Source organism: Leucopleurus acutus (genome assembly GCF_964270905.1).
Source record: "Leucopleurus acutus genome assembly, chromosome: 14".
In the NCBI taxonomy this organism is placed as follows: Eukaryota; Metazoa; Chordata; class Mammalia; order Artiodactyla; family Delphinidae; genus Leucopleurus; species Leucopleurus acutus.
The window spans coordinates 36914151-36939139 of NC_139156.1; the positions used below are offsets into that span (position 1 = coordinate 36914151).

General features: G+C 38.3%; 1 protein-coding gene across 1 annotated transcript in view; it reads right to left on the reverse strand.

Moving 5' to 3' along the window:
• Positions 1–5432: 5432 nt before the first annotated feature.
• FAS (Fas cell surface death receptor) overlaps positions 5433–24989 on the reverse strand; it is a 30790-nt gene continuing 11233 nt past the window's right edge. The window contains exons 2-9 of the mRNA XM_082854954.1: positions 23577–23739; positions 17288–17425; positions 16123–16231; positions 14339–14397; positions 14111–14194; positions 12848–12909; positions 11767–11791; positions 5433–11029 (exon numbers count right to left, since the gene is read on the reverse strand). Of these exons, the coding sequence (XP_082711080.1) occupies positions 10698–11029; positions 11767–11791; positions 12848–12909; positions 14111–14194; positions 14339–14397; positions 16123–16231; positions 17288–17425; positions 23577–23739 (972 nt within the window). The 3' untranslated portion in view covers positions 5433–10697. The remainder of the gene's footprint in view (positions 11030–11766; positions 11792–12847; positions 12910–14110; positions 14195–14338; positions 14398–16122; positions 16232–17287; positions 17426–23576; positions 23740–24989) is intronic.

Sequence of the window (24989 nt, forward strand, 5' to 3'; positions counted from 1 at the left end):
GCTGAAAATGTAAAGTGGCATAGCCACTTTGCAGAAAAGTTTGACAGTTCATCCAAATGTAAACCATAGAGTTACCATACGATCCAGCAATTCTAGGTATATACCCAAGAGAAATAACAACATATGTCCACACAAAAACTAGTACACGAATGTGCATAGCAGCATTATTTATAATAGCCAAGAAGTTTAAGCCACCCAAATATCCATCCACTGATAAATAAACTGTGATACATCTATACAATGTATATTGTATACAGTATTCACCTGTGAAACAGAGTGAAGTACTGGTACATAGTATAACATGGATGAACTTTGAAAATATTATGCTAAGTGGAAAGAAGCCAGTCACAAAAGGTAACATATTGCATGATTCCATTGACATCCAAGGTCCAGAATATAGAGACAGAAAGTAGATTAGTGGTTACCTAGGGCTGGAGGTGGGGAAATGTGGACTCATTGGTAATGGGTATGGGTTTTTTTTGGTGAGGTGATGAAAATGTTCTAAATTTAGATTATAGTGATGGCTGCACAATTCCATGAATATTTTAAAAACTACTGAACTACACACTTTATTTTTTTTAACATCTTTATTGGAGTATAATTGCTTTACAGTGGTGTGTTAGTTTCTGCTTTATAACAAAGTGAATCAGTTTTACATATACATATATCCCCATATCCCCTCCTTCTTGTGTCTCCCTCCCACCCTCCCTGAACTATACACTTTAAATGGGTGAATTGTACAGGGGTGTTGAGGAGGTGGAGGGAACAGTTAACTTCTCTGAGCTTCAGTTTCGTCATTTGTAAAATACTTAGTCCATACGTTTTTTTGTTTTTTTTGTTTTGCGGTACTTGGGCCTCTCACTGCCGTGGCCTCTCCCGTTGCGGAGCACAGGCTCCGGACGTGCAGGCTCAGCGGCCATGGCTCACGGGCCCAGCCGCTCCGCGGCATGTGGGATCTTCCCGGGCTGGGGCACGAACCCGTGTCCCCTGCATCGGCAGGCGGACTCTCAACCACTGCGCCACCAGGGAAGCCCCCAGTCCATACGTTTTTGTTGGAGTGAAGTGAAATGCCTGATGAGCATCTTGCCCTTGAGAAGTGCACGGCAATCGATACTCTTCAAGGAGGTGATTTGTAACCCATTTTCAGCGTGGATTTTAGAGACGATGATGAACAGGATGGGCTGTTTCCTAGACAAATTTACACGCAACCTCAATTTAATACATAATTTTAGAGGATTCAAGGCTCCTTGAAGCCCATCTACAGGTCCTCTAGGTCAGTATTTCTCAGGGGGTCTTCACTGGAATTCACTAATGGGGAACCATGTTAGGAATTCAGATGTCAGCTCTGCTCCTCTGCATTAGAATCTACACGAGAACAGTCCTCTACGTTTTAAACTTACCCCACAAGGTGATTCATGTGCCCTCATTACCATACAGATTAAATGACCACAGTCAATATGTCCTGCCTGACATTTTGGGTTATTTGCAGGAATAAGAGAATGCAGCCCACGTGCACTCAGAATGTGCTTTTATGTGATTGGCTTGTCTTTCCCACAAGACAGCAAGCTCCCGAGTACTGGAAACTCTGCCCAGTAGCCTCCTTCACAGACCCACCCAGCAAAGGTGCTGTGACCTGAGTGAGTTCGTCACAAAGAAGGCTCACTGCCTGGTGTTACAGGAAAATTAGCCCCGTGTGATGGCTTCAGTTAGGGTCCAGCAGACACTGTCATTATTTGAGTTTGTAATACCTATTTTGCAATCCAATTCTCGGAAACATAAAACATGAGATTTCCTAAGTTTCTCTATGAACATCAAATAGCTCCTTATTTAGTAAAAGTTACAAAGTCAAAGATACAAAATCAGCAGAGATTAAACCAGCTTTTGATTTGATTGTGCTTAAACCTAACTTTCAACAAATGTGTATGTGCTTTATCTGCATAGGAAATGCCTTAAAAAATAACTTTTGTTTCATATATGTGTGTGTGTGCAAAAGAATAATCCCACATCATTCCAATGCTCACTGCCCGGAGGTAATCATGTTTTAATTTTTCATGAATATCTGTTCGTATCTATATAGAGATACATTTAGATATGGAAAAATACACAGTCTGACATCATTTCCTTGAGAAGCCCTTCCCTAATCTTCTAGCCCCATCCCAGTCTAGATTAGGTTTCCCTGCTACACCAATTCATAGCACCTGTACTTTTTTCTTGATATCCCTCATTAGAGAAGAAATTATTTAGTTAATTAGTATAGATGTTTCTGCTATATATTTCCCCCATGAGATAAACTCAAGAATATATATATATTCCTGAAATATATATATTTCTTGAGTTAACAAGGGGTAATATTAAAGGTCTGTGTGTATGTGTGTGCTTCTAAAGCCAGTTAGCTGCCATCTCAAACATTTTGTCAGGAGCAATCATGAAAGCATCACATGGAAACAAAGAATGCTACTATAGCTCTCATTAGGAACCACTGCCTCTGGTAGACTTGAAACAGAATAGGGAATTCACACATACACACACACTCTCACACACACACACACACACACACACACACACACACAGAGTTTGTGAAAAGCAGTATGAGGCATAGAGGATACCTGGCTGAATTGAGCCTGGTCTGGTCATCTTTACTGAGTGTCACTGAGAGCCTTCTCTAGGTGGGGGCAGGCACCCTCTCATCTAACTCTAAATCTTATGTCAGACCCATGTTGGTTTTCAATGAAAGTTCATTAGGCTTCTGGTGAGGGTACTAAGAGTTCCAGGAAATGACACTGCTCATTATTTTAGAACTTTCTCTAGAGTATAAAAACTCAGTCTCAGTTGTCAGCAGAAAGATGTGTAAAGTTGTACAAAGCTTTATCTTCTTAAAGCCTCAGTTTCTTCATCCTTAAAATGGGTGTAATAATACCTACCTCAAAGTCTGGGAATAATATGCATTGATGGAGTTAAAACTGAAAAGGATTCTTGAGGGGCCCATTGATATTTCTCCATAAATAGAAGAGTAAGACTACCTCGAAGCTCTCCACATCTGAGACCCTCCATCCTCACTCCCTGCAAGAAAACATTTCACTGAACTTCCCTACTGAAACATTTGCTCTTATTGACAGTAAGGGCAGAAATTGAGGTAAGGCTATGAAATGATCTATCAAAGCTATTACCATTGTCACCTTATTCCGGATTTTAAAAAAAAATTTTTTACTGGAGTATAGTTGATTTACAATGTTGTGTTAGTTTCAGGTGTTATTCTAGATCTTTACCCAAAGAAAACTCGCCCCAGAAAATAGAAGTCTGACAATCATTGTATATGTCACCTTCTGAAGCTGAAGAAATCAGAAAAGCCTTTGATTGTTACTATCAGATAAGAACTAGCTGGCATTACACTTCCTTTTCTGACTGTGCAGAATTAAAATATGCAGCTTCACTTGAATGTTTTTGGAAATACTGCTTCACGAAAGAAGCTGGACATAAAAGACCACACATTATATGTTTCCATTTATATGAAATGTCCAGAAAAGTTAAATCCTTAGAGACAGAAATCAGATTGGTGGTTTCCAGAGGCTGGAGGGAGAAGACGGGGAGAAGTGACCCCTTAATGGATACAGGGTTTTCTTTGGGAGTGATGAAACTGTTTTGGAACTAGATAGAGGGGGTGCTTGCACAACACTGCAAATATACTAGATGCCATTGAACTGTACACTTTCAAGTGGGTAATCTTATGTGAATTTCATCTCAATTAAAAACAAAAAGGGAGGGGTGAAGAAAGGGACTTTCCAAATGCTGTGTTCTTAAGAAGTCCTGTCTCAGTGAAAAGATGACTAAGGTGTGAGGCATAGGTCAATCCCTAGAACAGCTGGCAGAGTGAAGAAAATGCCCAAGGGCAGAGTGTACTCTGCACAAGGACTTGGCGGGATGGGGTGTGGAAAGTGCTGCGTTGAGATCCCCCCTCATTTACTGATTCAGGGTTCCACCAATTCAACAAATGGTCCTTACAAAGACCAAGTGCAACCAAGTCCACTTATTGTTAATTGTGTGTCTCCTGTTGTTAGAATCTCAGCTCCAGAGTCTCTGGATATTTTATTAACATTTTAGTGAAAGGCTTAAAATGGTGCTGGCTCAAAAACAGTTGCTCAACAAGGATTTTCTAGAAGACTAAAAATTCTGTAGTTCTGTTTAAGCACGTTCCTTTCTGTAGCAGTGTGAAGTCTGAACAAGGTCCAAGTGAAGCAAAATTCTATAGCCCTTTCGGAAAACTTCGCTATCTCCTGTTGCCTAAGGTGAAACTAGAAACACCCACGTCCAGGTGCTGGGGTTGTCATGTCTGAGCTATCCCACCCTAGCCCCGCACCCAAGAGGCCAGACTGCATAGCTCTCCTGCTCTGTTCATCCGTTGAGTGGGACCTTCTCTGCTGGGGCAACAGCCCACTGGAGGAGTATCCTTGGAAGAGTAGGGGGGCCGAGGCTTTGCGTAGAAATTGTGAAAATGCTGCCAGTACTGGTCAAAAAATCCTGGTGGTCTGTGATAGTCATAGTGATAGAGCACTCCAGGAGATTCCTGAAACTTCATTGCTAAACTTCCGGCACATCTGCTTCTCTCGGCAGGGTGAAGCCCATGATCCAGCCATTACCAGAAGGCACTGGGTCAGTTATTTGGAAGCAAAGATAAGCCCATGGGAGTCCAAAAGCAAAGCTAAGACAATTCTGTTGAGTCTGTCAAGTCCTGTTACCCAAATATACCCATAAATGGGGTAAAACTTTTAGGGATGCTCTACAGACTGTCCTAGATCTGATTATCACACAATAAATATTTCCAAATACTTGCTGTGAACATGAAAGGATGAACAAAATGCATATTTCTGCTTTGATTAATCTATGAGGAGAGGGGATTTCATAAAATTTTATTCAAAATAGAAAATAATACGTGCCATTACAAAGGGAGTTAAGAATAACTTCTGTGCCTTAATCTCTCTTCCTACTCGTATGTATTTGTATAATGCGGTTTCTTAAATTACGGTCCAAGGGCCTTCAGCATGATGATTATCAAGGGTGCTTGGTAATATGCACATTCCCAGGCACGGCCCTGGATCTACGGAACATCTCCGGGAGCAAGACCTGGGAAATATGCAGTTTCAAAATTTCCTCAGGTGATTCTTATGCACATTAATAGTTAACAACTCGTTCCATAGTACATTATAATTTATTACACTTGCCCATGTATTTTCTTCTTGTTCCTCTCCAAGTCACAAGAAGGGTAAGCCAGATGTGTCTTTCATCTTCTAGATGAGGAAACAGAAACTTGGAGATGTTCAATTCAAGGCTGTAAGTTAGTTTGTGGCAGAGCCAGAAATTGAACTTGGATTTGCCTGATTCCAGACTGCGTCTTGACCTACTACTCCAGGCTGTGCTTGGCCTCTACTAGAAAAAAAAAAAAAAAAGAATCAAAATATGAGATGACTGGGATATGTTTTGGTAGGGATAAGTCTTTTATACAAGGAGGGCAGTTAGTACTAGGAGAAACACTGCCATCTTGTGGCCAACTGAGAGCAAAGTGTAGCCTTGTTATTTACTTATTTTATTTTATTTGAATTAATTAATTAATTAATCCTCTATGTAACTGAAAACAACTTGAGTGCTAGTTGTAACTTAAAAATGTAAAACAAAACAAAACATTGTTTCTGATCATCTAATGACAAAATTGGGGCCTTGGGGTTAATATAGAATTGTAAGTGCACTTCTTGAGGGCCACCCCCTCTCCATCTGACCAAACGGCAGTGACACACAACACATTTTAAAAGAAAAACTAAAAGGCACAGCCAGGCTAAAGAATAAGAAATCCTTCCTTGCTAGAAGAATGGAAAACAACAGCAAGATAATTAATGACCTGGACAGAAGCCAAAGCCTCGTGAGATCAATGCCTGGAAGGAAAGCAGAGTTTGCTCCTGGGTTTAGCCAAGAATAAATGGGCCCACCTGAGGCAGAGGACAAGAGCCAGGCTCCCTTCTTAAAATCGGGGACTGAGGCAGAGCTTTCTGACTGGTGAAAGACAGCTAAACAGAACTTCTGCCAAACACTGCCTGGGACTATGGCTTATATGATGCTGTGGGGCTTGGGATCTGGGAAGACCTAGGCACAACCTCATGACATGGAACTGAGCCAAGCTGCCCCCAGATACATGACTGAATATGTGACAGCCCCAGTGTCACCAAGGGCTGTGAGTTGCAAAACGCATCTGTAAATCCAGGCTCAGAACTGGGGACTCTGAAAGCCCTGGTAAAAGAAGCCACAAAACTACTAGATAGAGGTGAGTGAAGAGAAATAAGAAAAAACCCAAATCTGTTATTCAAGATGAACCTACAGAGCTCAAAAATACAAGAAGAAAATCACACCAGAAAAGCCACACTATAAAATCAGCATGAAATCATTGCAGTTAAGGTTAAGATAACAAAGCAATTCTAAAAGAGACTTTAAAATAACTGTAAGATCCTGAAAGAGATAGATGGTAGAATAAAATCTATTGAACTCTAATAAATTGCCAGTGAAAAACAAGCAGAAATGAAACAGGTACAAGTGAAAGTGTGAAAGAAGCCCTTAGAAATGTTAAGAATGAAAAATGTAGACAACAAACTATATACCTCAGTGGATGTAATACTCCAGCCTGATTAGTAAGAAAGAAAAGGGTTAATTTGAAGAGAATGAAGAGGAATTCCCCCAAATGCAATATATAGAGACAATTATACTAAAAAATTAAAAAAGTAGAAGTAAGAGACCTGAAGAATAAGCCAAGAAGCTTCACCAGATAATACTAAGAGTTTCAAAAGAAACTCTTCTGAAAGAGAAAATAGCTGAGAATTTTCCAGACAGGACAGAAGCTACAGCCCTATCTTTCTGATTAAAAATTTACTCTTATTAAATAAGTTCAGTAAAAACAAATCTACATCAAAGCTCGTTGTAGTGAAACAGCAGAACACCAAATAAAAGGTAGGGGAAACTTTAAAACGTATCAGAATTTAAAAATAAACATTACCTTTGAAGGAATGATATTTAGACCAACAGCAGACATTCCATCAGCAGCGATAAATGTAAGAAGACAGTAGATGAACATTTTCAAAGTGATGAGGGAAAACTGCAAGTATTCTGGCATAAAATTCTATACTCAGATACATTACCTTTCAGGAGCGAGGACGGACAAAATTCTAAGTTGCATTGATTATATACCTTATCCAGACAGCTCTACAGAAACTGATGATTCAATAGCTAAAAAGTTTCTGATCAAATCGACGTTGGGAGAACTCCGTATGCAAACCAATGAGGAAGACCAAGATGTCTGAGTAAGCAAGTCTCACCATATGATCCACGACCTCTTTCTACAAATAACCTTTTTTCTACAGCTCACGGGTGACACTCTTACCCAGGATGTCCGCCACAAAGAGGACCAGACCAGGTTCACCACAATAAGGGTGATCTTGAACCAAGGGCCACCTCAAGCTCTGGATCATGGCTGTGATTATTGGGAACAGTCACACTCAAGTGAAACTATGAGGGAAAAAGCCATACCACCAAGTCCCAAGACCTTCTCAACTTCCCTCGTCCTCCCAAAGGAACCTGAAATTCTCGGATTGGAACTCACCAGAATAGGTACAGGATGTTCTCTAACTCAACTTCACCTTGCAAAGTACAAGGTGAAGATACTGTGGATTCTGTTCTAGACCACCGCAATAAAGCAAATATCGCAATAAAGCGAGTCACACAAATTTTTTGGTCGCCCGCTGCATATAAAAGTTATGTTTATACTATACTGCAGTCTATTTAGTGTGTAATAGCGTTATGTCAAAAAAATGTACATACCTTAATTTAAAAATGCTTTAGTGCTAAAAAATTCTAACCATCATCTGAACCTTCAGCAAGTTGTAATTTTTTTTGCAACAGTAACATCAAAGATCACTGATCACAGATCACCATAACAAATATAATCATAATGAGAAAGTCTGAAAGATTGCGAGAATTACCAAAATGTGCATGAAGTAAGCAGATGGAAAAAAAAATGGCGCTGATAGACTTGCTCGATGCAAGGTTGCCACAAAACCTGTTTGTAAAAAACACAGTATCTGTGAAATGCAATAAGGCGAAGCACAATAAAATGAGGTGTGCCTGTAGGACTTCCGCTTCTGGCCGTGAAGATTAACTAGTATCAGACTTGCCCCCCTGCTGTCTAGAACCAGAAAACCAGGTAACAGATAGTGCGGACTATCCCTCAGAGAAGAGAAACTAAGGAGGTGATCTCTATGACCACTCAGCCTTCCTGCCCACAAGCCCTTTCCCGATCCTAGTACAGGAGGAACTCTAAGCAGAGAACAGTCATCTTGTCAAGTTGAGGGGCAGAAGGTTAAGTTTAGGAGGCGGAGGCTGCCAGGCTTTTCGGAACAGAATACTGAAAAGAAGGAAGCTACACAGAAAAAGAGTTCCAGAAATCGGTACAGAGATTCTCTGGAGTCTTTGGATGATACTACGCGCACATGCAGGGATAAGACTCCAAGACCAGCAAAGAACAGCTACGGGTGCTGTAAGCAGAACAATTCCCAAAGCTGACATAGGAGTAGGAGACTGTTGATGCTCCAACCAACCAGAGTGAAGAGATCCCGTTGAAAAGCCACAGAGAGTACTGGACTTTAGTAGTAGGGCTAAACCAGCCATAGAGTCAAGGTTGCCAGATCTGCCCTAACAAAGATATAGACCTGAACTAACAATGCCGTAACCAGTCCAAACTGAGATGTGCTTGTAAGTATAAATAAAATACAAACCAGATTTTGTGGGCTTTACTATGAAAAAAAAATGTAAATTATATCATTAATAGTTTTTATACTGCTTACATTTGAAATGATAATATTTGGGAAATGATGGGTTAAACAAAATATATTATTAAAATTAAGTTTTAAAAAAGAGAGCTAGTCCAGTGGTCACTATGTAGCCAGAAATGGAAAGTATGCAGGAAGGATTATTTCTAAATCCCCATTTAGCTTTCTTACCAGTAAAACCAACCCTTTGAAATATTTACTTTCTTAACCACACGTTCAGTGCCTGATATATAATCCTGTTATAGTAAATCCTCACATAATAACTAATTATGTGTTTAGGAGAGGGGTATTTTTGAGAGTAACATCCTATGGAGGAAATTATTTAACTACTAAAGGGCTTTAAAAAGGAAATACCTCCTAAGAGACCAAAGGAAGGATGAAAGATTTATAAACAGGTTACATTTAGCAACAGATGGAAAAAAGAAAACAAAAACAAAAAGCAAGGCCCCACCAAAAAAAGAGATAACCACAGATACCAAAAACATGATTTTAATTAAATAGTTTTACCTATATTTTCTATTTCCAAACATAAGAGGAAAACACCTTCCATCAATGGAAGCTCTTTAGGTAGTTCTGAGTATCTGTTTCAGCTTATAACTGTCTTCAGCTTACAACTATATAAATATTAATAGTATTTATTAACATTCACATTTAGTATAAACTTTCGAAAGTGTTTAATGTAAAAGTAAGGAAGTGGTAGTGGGGAAAGGGGCTTGTTTGTCTAAGAAGCTACAGGAAATAACAAGAGCAATTCCTGAAACCTGACATGATTTCACTTTTGCTCTGTATAAGCTGCCTTTGCATCAAGAGAGAACACATGGGGAGTTACTGAACATTTTGTGGCGGGTGGAGCAAAATAAGAATCTACCTTATCAGCTTTGGTGGTAGACATGGGTTCGTGCTATGCCACAAAGCTACCTTCCGTAAGACCAGTTAGTCTCTCCAAACTAAGCTAGGTGTTTCCAAGGGCAGTCCCAGCTTTGCATGCATCAGTTAAGTGTTTCTTAGGCAGTCCTTCCAAGTCTGGGGGTGCACAGGCCACCAAGACGCACATCAAGGAGAAAATGGAGAGGTGCCAATGATCTAGTAATTCTTTCCTGATCAAAATGTTTTGACACCTGAGAAAGAAGTGGATTATTTTGATCCAAAGTGACAAACAAATATAAAATAGCCAAACATTATAACTGAGTCTGCATTTTCTATGTGAATTCAAAATTGAAATATTTCACCATGAAATGCCAATAATCTGTGCAAAGACCTTTGAGGTAGAACTTTATTATATTCTACATTCAGATGTATGTGTAAGTTTTCCCTGAGTACGCTCCTCTCAAAACTAAACAAAATTTACAAATATGGTAAAATCTCTAGAATTATCAGTGGAGCTGGGGAGGTAATTTAGAGCCAGTTGATTGTGACAGGACAACAAAAGATCACATCTACTGATTTATGGAATGAGGTCAGCCTGTGGATAGGCATTTGTATTTACATATGTTAATTACATTCACACTTACAGAATCATATGTTAGATACTTGAACATGATCTGAACTCTTTTGTCCTTTGCATATGTTCTTTTCTGCGCACTTGACATGCCCCTGTATTTACTCTTAACTGTGTCCGTCTTCCCAGCTAGATTTTAAACATCCTTGAAGGCAGAACCATGAGATGCTCAACGCCTGTAAACATATTAGCTCTACAAATCTAATAAATGAAAAAAGAAAACACACCCAGTAAAAAAAAAAAAAGCCAAGCAATATTTATAGCTTGCAGCTACCCAGAACTTATTCGAACATTAATCTTTCTTTAGTATATTCTTAGAACTGAGTTAGTTGTTTTTCACTTTAAGCCAAGCTTTCATTTTCATTTTGCAAGTCTGCATTTTCATGTGCACTAGTAATGTCCTTCTGGACTATATCTTGAATTTTCTCTGCAAGAGCATGAAGTTTGGCTTTTTTGAGACTTTTAATCAAAGTGCAATATGCATCTTTCTTCCCATGACTTTGATACCAATTACGGAGCAGTTGGACTTTCTGTTCAGCTGTATCTTGGGGATTGTCGTGCTTGATCTCATCTATTTTAGTTTCCTCCATACCATTCTTCCGAACAAATTCTTTAACTTCAGTTATTTTCATTTGTTCAGCAATACTAATGATATGTTTTCCCAAGTCAATGTCTGAAAAATAGAGAATAGTCTCTGAAAATTTGTTTTTCTAAACAAAATTCCCACTTCTGAAAACCATGTTTATTTCTCCTCTTACAGTACTTAAGAATATGGGTAAGTCCTAGAGATCTAAAGAGCCAGTCAGGGAAAAACAAAAACAGAAACAACCTTGAGTTCTAATCCCAATTCCTCCTGTGTCCCCAGTAATTTGCTCTATTACCTGGGCAAGATACATAACATCTCTGTGCCTTCTTTTCTCATCTATAAAGTAAGAGGGCTGGAAAAGATCACCTCTAACGTCCGTATGTATTTGATGATCAATGACCCACACATCTAAAAGGCTGGCCAAGAGTTTATATGACCATCTTATCACTGACTCACAGGTCGAAGAACAGAACAGAATAGAATCATGAATGTTGTTACGGAACTAGGATACACCAATAATAACTGAGTCTACAATTCAGATTAGCCTCCGAGTCAATGTAGGCAGGAGTTCTATACTACACCTAACTGCTTGTGAAGGAAAATTAAGCCTTCAGAATACAGCATCTTATGTTACCTGAGTATTGGTTATACATTTAAACAAACTGCTTAATAAACCCTTTTTGGTGAGCAGGAAGAACTGGAACCTCAAGAAACGGCAAGACCCCACTATACGTTACTGAAATTCACAAAATTATTTAACTCTAAGATGAGCCTGTGACTCCTAAGGAAGCCAACTCGATGAAATAAAACGATAAAAGTTTTACCTGTGAAATTCAGTGGCATCATTTCCTGGGGAGAAAAAAAAATGGAGGGAAGGAGAAATAAAATATATTTAGAATACTCTAAATATAATAGAATACTCTAAACGTAATAAAATACTCTAAATGTATAAATTTAGACTAAGTGACTAAGGAGGATTCTTTCACCATTCAAATTTTTATTCTGAAAGTTTCCAGCCTAACCAGAAACTAAGGAATATTGGCTTTTTTTTTTTTTTTTTTTTTAAGGAGGCAAGGAACCTAAGTAATTTGTGGAATATGCTGAGATTATTCTTTATATAGACTCATGAAAATAGACATAATAACCATAATCATTCTAAAATTTTCTTTACTGTAACTATTCTAATTTTTGACACGACAACATAGTTTAAGTTGAAATGATTTTGTACCATATTGATTTAAAGAACCCTAAGCCTCACTGGCCCCAAATGAGAAAATCGTTATTCATCAAGTGAACTGGTTACTCTCCCCAGTGTATCTTTTGCTATATGTGTGTGGGGTTTTTTTTTTTTTTTTTTGGCCGCTCTGTGTGTGGCTTGTGGGATCTCAGTTCCCCGACCAGGGATTGAATCCTGGCCACGGCAGTGAAAGCCACTAGGCTACCAGGGAACTCCCTCTTTTGCTATTTGAAATGCTTTGATTCCATGTTGTAAAAAGATATGGTGACAGATAAGGTAACAAGTGTCTGCAGAGAGCTGAGTTGTACCTTTACAATGGCTTTAAGTGTTATCTCTGTGCCTGGACTTGGATACGGAATCCCTGCTCTGGTAAAGGATGTCTCTCTGCATTTCTCTTCAGGATAATACCAACATGGAACATGGAAGCTTGGCCACATCCTTTTCTCAACTCCCTTTGTGTGAGAATTTATTACTAAGAATTAATTCTTGTTATTTGTATAGAAGCTTCTTATCAACTGGGAACCATATCTTAATTCATTTTTGATGCCCCTCTAACCCATGTACACACAGGCATCATAAATGTTTGTTTTTAAAAAAGTAAAAGTAAAAAGCTGAAGGACTACCTTCTCTATTTTTTTAAGAAGGCTGATGCATGTTTCAACACTTACAGTATTTGAGGCGATAGATTTCTGGTGACTATTCTTTCTATTCCTGCGCCGTCTTTTCACCACTGAAAGATCCAAGAAATTTCTATCAGACTCAGGTCTCAGCCTTGTAGGAAGCATGTGAGAATATACTCTCAGACTAAGAGAAGTGTGAGAAGAAAGGAGAAACTCATTCATTGAAATTTAAAGCAACCGAGCACCATAGAGGCAGATTCATCCTGATTTTGAAAATTCCATCCCACCGAGTCAAGTGGTCTAGAGATATGCCACACCTTAATGGAGCCATCCAGTTACCACACACTGGCCTAGCCTGAAGCTGGCTTTTGACTTATTGTATGGCCATCACCACTCCCTCTCTCTGGCTTGAAGCTGGGCACAGAAGCCATAGGCTATGGAAAGTCGACATCAGTTTGCCATGAAGTGGCATTCAATGCCCCAAAACTCAAGTACACACACTCACAAATAATTCAAATATATATACTCAATAAGTGTATGCCTTGAAGTCAGTATGAGGTGGAAGAAAGAAATCTAGAAGTCTCCAAGCACAATTTAAGTGTTTATATTTTTAGTTAAACAATCTCTAATGGCAAGGCAATCTCTTTATCTTCAGCTGACCTGGAGAAACAGTGATTTGTTCCAACAGAAAAAGAAAAATTGGATGTTTCAGAGTTATTGAAAGTTGGCACCACCATGTGTTGTATGAATGATCTAAAGGGATTTTTCTAGAGTAATTATAATTATAGCCAATTTTGGTTTACGTGCTGACTTTACTAAGTAACCCTCGCATAAAAGGTATTGCCACAGTATTTTAAATTAAGGTGGAGAAATAATCAAAAAGCATGGAGTCTGGACAAGAGAAAGGAGGCACAGACAGGGGTGAATTTATCAAGTGTCCCCTGCAATGCCTTCGCTCCTTGAATTCTCTTTGTGCATGGGATGATCTCAATGTAGACTGAAGGACTACTTCCGATTCTTGGCCAACTCAGCTACTGCCTAAATACAAATACCCTTGTTCATGGGGAGGGTGGGAACACCCAATCAGTGCCCCAGAATGGTTGCTCAAAAACAGTAGCTGAGAGATAACATCATCTGTTCTTACCAGCTCTCAGGGGTGCATTTAGAAACAGGAATTTTAACACCATACCAGAGATGCCTACCGGGTAGGAGCTTTCTTTCTCCTGGTAGGTAGGAGACAGGAGGGAATTCTTGTGAACAACTACTTCCCAAGTTACTTCAATCGACAGTTTGAACAAAGTAAGAACTTACCGCAGTATATTGGTACAGATATTGGAAGGATCAGGAGGAGCCATAACCCGTGTAAGTTAGATCTGGATCCTGTAGATTGGAACACTGGACATGGTAAATCAAAGTAAGCAATTTTTAAGATTAAAATGAAGTACTCTCAAAGAATCAAAAGTTTTGGATTGGCTTTTCTTCATATTTTACAGTGGGGGTGGAAGAAAGGAGAATATGATCATAAAAAGAAATAATTACCCTCTCTGCATTTGGTGTTGCTGGTCGGTGTGCATTTCTCAATGATTCCATGTTCACACCTAGAAAAAAATACAGAGGGAATTCAGAAAGCCTGGTGGACTGATTCCTTGATCGTTTTCAATGACACACTATAAATCCAGGGCCATTTTATTCATTTCTGCATTTTGGGCAAACATATTCCCTCAAATATTTCTAAATTAGCATCTACACTGGTACAAATTCATAACATAATCTGGTTGTTTAGATGAAAAATATCCCAAAGAATGACTATGGTTTAAAATGCCTTGAGGTAAAAGAAGGTATTAAAACATCAACATAGAAGAAAAAGGATGAAATAGACACAAAAATAAAGTTTAATTTGGTCATAAACTGTGCTCTTAAAATCATAAATTTCCAAAAGCAATTTCCAAACTGTCCCATAGAACAATAAAATGGACAGACAATAGCTACTGCCCAGGCTGCTGCTTAGGGAGTCTACCTAGGTGGTCCTTAAAGGTTACCCATTTTAGCATCAAGTGGTGATTACAGCACTCAAGAGGTTCCTGTGGGATTTTCTTCAGACAGCCAAACACTGACAAATTGTCTGAACTATAACCTGGCTCTGCCTATTACTTAACTAGGTGAGCTTGGGCAAGTCACTTAACCACCATGAGCCTGTTTTCTCATCAATAACAAGGAGATAATATTACTTGCCTCAAAGGGTTACTGCGAAAAGAAAATTAAATCAAGATTATGAGGTATTTAGAATTATTATTATTATTATCATTATTTTACTACATTAGTTCCCCTCCCAATCCCCACTTACACTGTCACCATGACCGTACTCTCAGACACTTAGGCTAGAAAGGAGAGTCTAGGTTAACTGCACATAATTTAACATTTTCTAGTAAATAAGAGACATAAGGCATTGTGTCCCTACTTTTCAAGTCTACTAAGTGAACTCCTAAAAATTTCCCAAGGTGAATTACAAGTTTAAGGAGAGGCACATGAATATAATCCTAAATATTTATATTTATACAAAACAACATCTTACAAAGCGAAAGCTGTTTTTACAACACATATTACCCAGTCTGATCTTCACAGAAATTAGGCTGATAAGACAAATGAATATTATCTGCATCTATGAATGAGGAAACTGAAGCTCAGAGAGGTTAAGTGATTTGCTCAAAATCACCCAATTAATCAGAAGAAAAGTGAAATCTATAATCAGGTGTTCTATCTTTGGGTCAAAACCAAGCTCTTTTAGCATGAAAGACAGGTCTTTCACGATCTGATCCTGGCTCCTTCTCAGTCTTTCCTACACTCCAGCCAGGTCGTCTGTTCTCCAGAGCTTCCTTTTATCTCTTTGCAGTGGCTGTTCCCCTGCCTGGAATGTCCCTTCCATCCGTGTACACCTGGTAAGGCTCTTTCTTTCCTTCAAGACTCAAGCCATGTGTCATATCTTTACCCATCTCCCCAGGCAGAGTTGAAAGCTTTTCCTATATAATTCAACACCCTGAGTACAAGTCTCTTCTTGCCACGTGGTGTGAACACAATAACCACTGCTTTTCTTGACACTCTCTGCCTCTAGCCTTAGACCTTCAAAGCCTGGCCCGTGTCTGCTCATATCGTTGGCTTGAGCAGCCAGCACAGTATCAGGCACATAGGAGGTGTTCAATAAATGTTTAGATATAGGATGTTTGGGTGAAGAAATGGTTATCTAGTTGCTTGGAGGCTTCCCTTTAGGAAATCATTCTCTCTCAAGATATACCTAGTGTTTTAACCAGAGAAAGACTAAAACTTACGTGGTACAAGGGTTACAGTGTTCGCACAGAGATACGTTACAAAAAAAGTTTGGTTTACATCTGCACTTGGTATTCTGGGTCCGGGTACAGTTTTTTTCCACTTCTAGGCCTAGAAAAACAATTTGCAGACTATTAATTAGAGTAGCTAGTTATAAATGGACATGAAAAGGATGGGCAGGAGCTGCATGGATTTTTGAGTTCCAGCTCTTATTAGCAGTCACACCATCACACCTTTAGTAACACAACTAGCATTTAAATGCCAAATACACAACCCCAGGTTGAAAGAGTTGAAATCATTTAGCAGAATTTTAAGTAGACAGACAATCCAGTAACCTAGACAACCCCACCTGTACTTAAATGGCTCCCTTTTCCTCATCTAGAGCCTGGCTACTCCAAGTATGGCTTAGAGACCAGCAACATCAGTATCACCTGGGAGCTTGTTAGGAATGCAGAGTGTCAGGCCCTGACCCAGACCTACTCAATCAGACCAATGCCAAAACCCTCACTTAGAGATTCTGATTTTATTGCTCTGAGACGGGACCTAGGTGTTGGCATTTTTCGGAGCTTCCTGTTTGATTCTAATGTACAGCTAGGGTTGAGAAACACTGCTTTAGAGCCTAAATAGGGAGAAGAAAAGCTTTACATCCAGAGAGTTCTTGATGTCTAACAAAACTGGGAATACTTCCGTTTTATTTTAATCTGAACCCTCAAGATAGATTGGGATATCCATGAAAATTCAGGTCCCCAACTGGAATTATCTGGACAAACCAGATCCCCAAAGAAGGGGGAGCAAACCACCCACCTCTTGGGTTCCTCTGTCCTTGTATCTGAAGGAGTCTGAGCTCTTTCTGGCTAAGAACAAAAGCCATTATACAAGCATAAATCAAAGCAGGAAAAAAAAAGTCCCCGCAGTTTTGATTGGAGCTCATGGACCCTGTTCACCATGTTTACGTTTAGTCATTCTCCTACATCTGGGAGAATTGCCTAGACTTGACTCATAAATGTCACTCAGTACCTGGTCCTGCTTCACCCCAGCCAGGCCCATCCTGTCCCTCCTGTATGCTGACATAGTGCCAGAATAGGTCCCAATTTCAGACTGTATTATACATGGTGATACATGCAGTACCATGATTGGTCCCTTTTGATTGTTTATTAAGAAACTTACCATGTTCTCCATCACAAACTCTACATCTTCTGCAGTTAAAAGAATGATGGTTCTTGTCTGTGTACTCCACCCCCTCTGCACAGAGTACACATTCTGGTTCACCTCCATCAATTTTGCAATCATCACTTTTCCGTTTGCCTGCCCAAGAAAAGAAATGGAGCAAGTGTTTAAATGCAAGGTAGTCATGCAACAGCAAGGGAAGTCTGAGGGATGATAATAAAACAGGAGTGGAGGGGCTAAGCTAATGAAATATAAATATAGTAGGGGAGAAAGTTGTTGTAAAACTCGTGGCAAGAGATAGAATTTCTCCCAAGACAAAAGCTAAAAGAGTCACTAAGGAATATGCCTACAGAAGTAGGATGATTAAAAATAGGAGCATATAAAACAGAGGTTAGAATGACCAAAAAAGCACTAGAAGAGACGCCTTTACCAACTTTGGGGGGAGGAGAAAAGAAGGTTGCTAGGTATATATTCATGGTAGAGATGACTGCCACTGGCCACTGAGGTTACCTAGTTAATTCTTGTTTCTCTGACTTATTTTACTTTCCAAAGTCCACAAATCCTGACAAGGACAGTACTGTTTAAGGAAGAGAACATTTGAAGTTCTAAAGACTTTGGTCAAATATTTAATAGCAACAATATCTTTAACAAAGTGCTTAATCTGGGACTTCCCTGGTGATCCAGTGGTTGAGAATCCACCTTCCAATGCAGGGGATGCAGGTTCGATCCCTGGTCAGGGAACTAAGATCCCACATGCAGTAGGGCAACTAAGTCTGCGTGCCACAACTACTGAGCCTGAGCACTACAACTAGAGAGCCTGCATGCCGCAACTACAGAGCCCTTGTGCTGCAACTACTGAGCCCATGTGCCACAACTAGAGAGAAGTCAGTGCACTGCAACAAAAGATCCCACGTGCCTCAACTAAGACCCAACACAGCCAAATAAAACAAAAGAAAACAAACAAAAATAAGTGCTTAATCTCTCTAAGCCTAACTTCCTCATGCCTATGATGGAGATAATCATACTTCTCTTGCCTGGCTAACATTACTGCACAGGACCTGCCTAGTAATTGCTCACAGTTCCCTTTTCACTCCCCTTTCTTTCTATTCCTTTGCCGTTAAGGGACAGAATATGTTATGATGTGCAGGCATGAACGTATTTACAACAAAATTTATTACCAGGTTTGCTATCTTAATACGCAAAAGTTTAAATCATATTCGCATTTACTTTTATTTACTTTAAAAATAAAATGAGTCATTGGATTTCTATTAGTAAGCATTATACAACAATGCCTTCTGGAAAATTCATTTATTTAAGAAGCGTTTATTAAATACCTATTGTGTGCCAGGCACTTTCTAGGAGCTGGAGATACTGCAGGAAATAAGACAAAGCCTGGTCTCCAAAGGCTTCACATTGTCAAGGTAGAAGCAGGCAATGAACAAATAAATACAAGACGGCAAGTGGTGATTAGTGCTGTGGGGAAAGCTAGTTTAGGGCAAGTGAATAGAGAATGAAGATGAAAGAGATAGAAAATATAAAGGGAAATCTAAGAGAAAAGCCTGACTAGTGACTGTAATTATTATGTTATAACTAATTTAAAAGAATAGGCAAAATCTAATCTGCCCCCCTCGCATGTACAGCAAAAATAATTTATGCTCTTTCCCCAGGTACATGACTTTCTTAATAACCTCATAGCATTCTTTTTTTTGTGTCTTTTAAAAGAAAATTTACTGTAACATTTCAGACAATTACTTTACATGACTGTTCAGAAAATATTCTCATTTTAGATCCCATGACAACAACAAAAAAAGATTAGTAGAACAACAACAAAAAAGATTAGTATACAGAGAAGGTGAAAGAAGGAACACTGGAGATCTAGATTAAATTTGAAAAGAAAATTCCTCAGTAACAGTAGCTCCTTGCCATTCATGAGCAATATGTTATAAGACCAACACAAATACTCAATTTCACTTATTCCAGTTCAGCATGTAGTTTCCGTCCAGAAGAATGCAAGTAAAATGTACGTGCGCCCGTCAGATCCATAACAATTCTTATAATGGGAACAATAAATGATAACATTAACACTTATTAAGCCAAGGACTCTGCTAAACACTATTAACACATTTCCATTTAATGTTCACAATAATCATAAAAGGTCAGAACTATTATTATGTCCATTTTACAGTTAAAGAACCAGACTCAAAGATGTCAAGTAACTTGCCAAAGGACATGAAGCTTGTTAATAGCTAGGAGGACCAACCATCCCTGTTTGCCCAGGATGTGGGACTTTTAGTGCTAAAATTGGGGACGTCTCAGGCAAACCAAAATATGTTGGTCATCCTCTAAGTGTCAGATGGAGGATTTGAAAGCAGGGACTGATGCCAGAACTTGAGCTATTAAACATTATTCAATATCTGCTTGGTAAAGATTTCAGCTACCATGTTACAAACTAAGACAAAACTTTTGAAGTGTTACCACAGCTGGTAAAGTGTAGGAGTTTACATTCCAAGACTGGAAGCTCCCTGAAGTCAGGGGCTCTGTCCTGTTTCTCTGCCTTCATCTCACAGTCCCCATGGCTTGTCTGCTGCACTGGAGAATGTGTGCCCTGGGACATGCTTCTTCACTTGCTTTGCCTTTTCCTTTTTAAAACTGTCCCATAACTCTCTCTCTGAAGTCAAAGCTTCCCCATTTGCCTTCCTGGGATCACTCTATGGAGGAATTATTTACTTGGTATGCCCACTCTGGATGCCAAAAACCTAACTGCAAATGGTGATTAGTACACAGTTCAGCACATTACAATGTCTTTACGTTTTCCCTAATTTAGGACTTTGAAAAGGATTAGTCAATGTGGCAGAGATCCCTGATTGTCACCCAATATCCATTTTCCCTTCTCCCATAGGAATAGGATATTTACCAGGGGACATGGCTGCCCTGAGTCAAGACTACATCTCCCAGCCTTCTTTGCATGGCCATGTGACTAAGTCCCAGCCAATGGGATGTTAGCAGAAGTGTCCAGTAATACCTTCCAGGATGTCAGGATGTTTCCCAGAGCCGGTGTGCAGTTTAAGTCTAAAGTTTCATCTGCTGTATGTGCATGAACAGCAAAAATAATGTAAGCTGCCTCTCCTAGGAACATGACTTTCTTAATGATTTCATAGCATTCTTTTTGATAAAACAAAATACTACATAAACAAATTATGAAATTTAAACATATACAATATTTTAGTAAACAAAGGCAATGATAGGTCAATAGAAAAAAAAATACATTGTGGAAACTCAGAACCAAATTTAAATACAGTGCATAAGGGTTCTATACCATTGCAGCAGTATGTTTAAGAAAACCAAGCCAAAGTACAACTTTAATTGCTTGTCAGTGGAATTATACTGCTTTCTAAATGAATTGGCCTCTTTAATGAATTACCTTGCAGAATGTGCCTGGCACAAGGCCTACAGCATGACAGGGATACAATATCACAAGTTCTTTCTTTTTTCCAATGTATACAACCTAAATTTATCAAAATATTTAAAAAGTAGTTGTTTTCTTGAAAATAATATTTTAAAATATATTTGTTTCTGAGTATAATAGTACATATGCTCATTGTAGAAAATTTGGAAAATTTAGGAAAGTGTAAAAAGCACCTATACATCAACCGCTCTGAGATACTGTTTTCATTTTGGTGCATTCCTATGCATATAAACACACACATATATACATGTGAGTATATGTGTGTGTGTGCATATATATGTGTGTATGTGTATATACATATATATATATATATATATATATATATATATATATATATAAAATGTATGCAGTGTACCATAGAATCCTTCTTATTGGATATGGTGATGTGATGAGGACTTTTTTGATTAAAAATGTCAGTTCACATAAGGGATCATTGAAAAAAATACTGTCAATATTTCAATTTATAAAATATAACTATATAATTATTTGCCACTCTTGTGATGTAGAAACAAGTTATTAGAATTCTACAGTCTTTCTCACTTAAGTCACATCCAAAATGCATCGCCTATGATTTCCTTTTTCTTTTTTGGGGGCAAAATCTGACTTCATCTTTATTTTATTTATCTATTTATCTTTGGCTGCGTTGGGTCTTAGTTGCAGCACATGGGAATCTTTGTTGCAGTGCACAGGCTCTGTAGTTTGCAGCACATGGGCTCTCTAGTTGAGATGCGTGGGCTCCGTAGTTGCGGCATGGGGGCTTAGTTGCCCCGTGGCATGTGGGATTTTAATTTCCCGACCAGGGATCAAACCCGAGTCCTCTGCATTGGAAGGCGGATTCTTAACCACTCGACTACCAGGGAAGTCCCTGATTTCCTTTCTCCCTTTCTTTCTTTCTTTTCTCCTCCTTCTTTCTTTTCTTTCTTCCTTTCTCTTTGATGGAAAGAAAACTTAAAGACACCAATAATCTGTATGAAAGGCGTTAACATTTTTGTGATTTTTCCATGTATTTTGCCTCCACCTAATACATTAACATTTTTTTTAGTAACCCGACTTTACTGAAATTCTCCAAAGCATTCAAAATAATTTTCATAGAAATAAAATCTGTTTTTTCTGTGTATTCATATATTGGTTTATGTAATATTTAATTAAATTACATATTAATATCACAACACCAATGAGCATAAACAAATTTGGAAGCAATCTGAATATTGATAAGCTTAAAATTAAAAAAAAAAAGGAATAGAAGTAGAAAGAGTGTTTAGTATATATTGGACACCATCCAGGATCTTTTAGAGATGGAGCAGAGAGAATCAGTTAATCCAGCCAGCGGATCAGTTAGAAATCTCTTAAGGGAATTTATATACATTGAGGCTTATATCAGAAATATATCAGAAAACATGACTTTGATTGATACATAATATTCCAGTCTTTGAATACTCCAAAATTTACTTAATCTTACATCATTGGGTATCATAGTGAAATGTCATGCATACAATATTTTCTTTTATTTTTGACTATTTTCTTAAGACATTTTTCTATAAACCTATTACTGTATCAGTGTATTTTCAAAGTTTTGATCCACATATCCAAATTTCCTTCTTAAAAGGTTTTTTAACAATTTACATTCCAAGAATGACATATGAGAGTTATCTCACAAGCAAACTCACCAGGACTGAGATCACTTCTAAAACGAAAATAAAACAAAGCAAAACAAACAAAAAGCAAACAAAGTCCTTAACAGTTTGATATTCAAAGCTTATTATCTTCATTTTAATTTGCATTTTAGGTTTTAAATATAGGAGTAAAGGTCTCAATTCACAGGAAAAATAGATGGTGTTTAGCAAGTTACAAAAAAGCCAGAAAGCCATTCTTCATTCTCATTTGGAAAAGAGTAAATGTGAATATGCTTAAATGTAAATGGGTTAGATTATGAGAGATTTTCCATAAGGGTTATTAAAACCTGGAGAGAAGGCCAAGATGGACTGTTAGAATCTTTTTATAAACAGGGCCCATGCCTGTTTAGCAGCTAGAGTGCTGGAGGCCTGGAGAGCCAAACATGAAACTTACCACCGTCCTTTATGGTTCTATTAATCTATCGCATATGCCCATGTGTTGTTTTCCTTTATCTTCCTGTTTTCCTTCACAATGCAACTGGGAGATCCATATCTGTATAAAATAGTAGTCAACTCTACTCCATGTTGAAAAAAAAGTCTGCCCAATTGCATTTTGCTTAGCTTCCAATTTGCTACTGTTTGAAGGATTTCCAATCTGAAATTGGTTTTCATTTCAAAAATACTGATTTTAAAAAATGGTTGGTTTTTCTCCATTGCTTTGCTAGCTTATCTAGTTATTTGGTTGTAAAATGCAAATGTATTTTGCAGGCTTCAGTGCTAGGACAAACAGCTTTCTCAGAGACTTTCTGATCGAAGGGAAGTGTTGAGACATCTCTTAAGGATAGAAGTCCCTTGCTTTCAGAGCTCCACAATTATTATGATATATTCTCACCAGTCTGATGTGCTAAGTTTTAATATCCACAAATTAGTCTGCTTTTGCTATTGAAAAATGGAGCTAAATAAATAAATCCTCTCATTTCTGAGGTACATGTCATTTATAAATTATATTTACTTATTCTCACATCAAACCAGTGTGATAAAGATGACATAAGCTGGTCTTCGGAAAATAATGTCATATTTTTTTTCCTTCCCAGTCAGGCCATAATGCAGGAGAACTAAACGCTATAAAAACACTCTCTTCATTATTATTATATGCTACTCCTCACCCTGATTTTCATTCTGATCGCTAGATTTTTTTTGTATAACATACCAGGAGGACACGGCTGACAACAAAATTCGTGCTCACGATACAGGCCTTCACCACAGCTCTCCCTTTTAGTAATATTCTTACTCAATTTCAGCATCTCAGAGTTGCTATCAGCCACATGGGAATTATCACCTTTAGACAATGGTCCAGCAATGGAGGTAAATATCTGTAAATGAAAAACATGAAGAGAATTTTACTGACTTCTGAACTAAGCAACTTGGTAAACAGGTGTAAGTCGCCCCAAATGGCTGTATTTTATTTGCCATGCACAGGCAAAATCAACGTGGGTTCCATCCTTCCACTGACTCATCTCCAAAAAAGGAGCAGATCAATTGCATGACAGTCCAGATCTTGGGTTCTCCAAACTACCCGAGAAACAGCATCACGGATGGTAGGAGCCACAGCTCTGGGCTCAAAAGTCACGGCTCCCACTTAGCAGCCCTATGATTGAGGGGAAAGTCACTTAAATTCTCCACGTCTCTGTTTTGTTATCTATAAGGTGGACATAATCTCTTCTTCATAGGTTTGCTGTGATGATTAAATAAAATAATGCACTTCAAGTTCTTAGCACAATTCCTCACACATAATAAATAGGTGGCTGGTAAGCAGTATTATTATTAAGTTCCAGTGAGGGACAACATAGCAGAGTAGGAAAAAACATGAAATTTCAAAATGACTGTGGTTTGAATCCCAGCTCTGCTGCCAACACTGACTTTGGGCAAGTTAAAGGGCCTCACTGATCCTCAGTTTCCTGATCTGTAAGTGACAACAGTATTTTCTGTCTTGAAGGGTTATTGTGAGGATAAAAAGTGATAATTTCTCCCAATCCTGGTACTTAGCTTACAGCATGTTCTGTTTCTTCCTTTTTTATATATAGCAATAGAATCTACAGTTTTGATGAACTCCTTCCTGGTTATCTAACCATACAATAAATCCAACAGGATTTTCTTCACTTTTATTCAGGAAAAATGAACTTCTCTTAATAGAGAACCAATCTTTATTATTTGTTCCTTTTTTCTGGAGACAAAACCCATAGGTCCAAGTGACACTGTGTCAAATTCATCTTAGTTAGGCTTGAGCTCCTTAGAAAAATGAGCCTCTAAAATGTATGGAAACATTTGGAGGTAATGTCTGTTTGATTCCTTTCTCAGGTTTTCTAAACATTTATTGTTTGTCTCTCTAAACACAAATACACATAATTTTTCATCTTATGTGGAATATGTAAATTCATTGCTAAGCATCAAAAAATTTTAAACTACTGGTTCTGAGGATTTTTCCCTCAAGGTCATTTTTCATAGTTTTCATGGTATACTTTTTTCCTTCTACTTTATGGCAACTACTGGGTCAAGGGAACTAAATATTCTTCACGTATAAATCACTGCCACAGGAGTCCCCACATCTTCCCTTTTAGCCCTT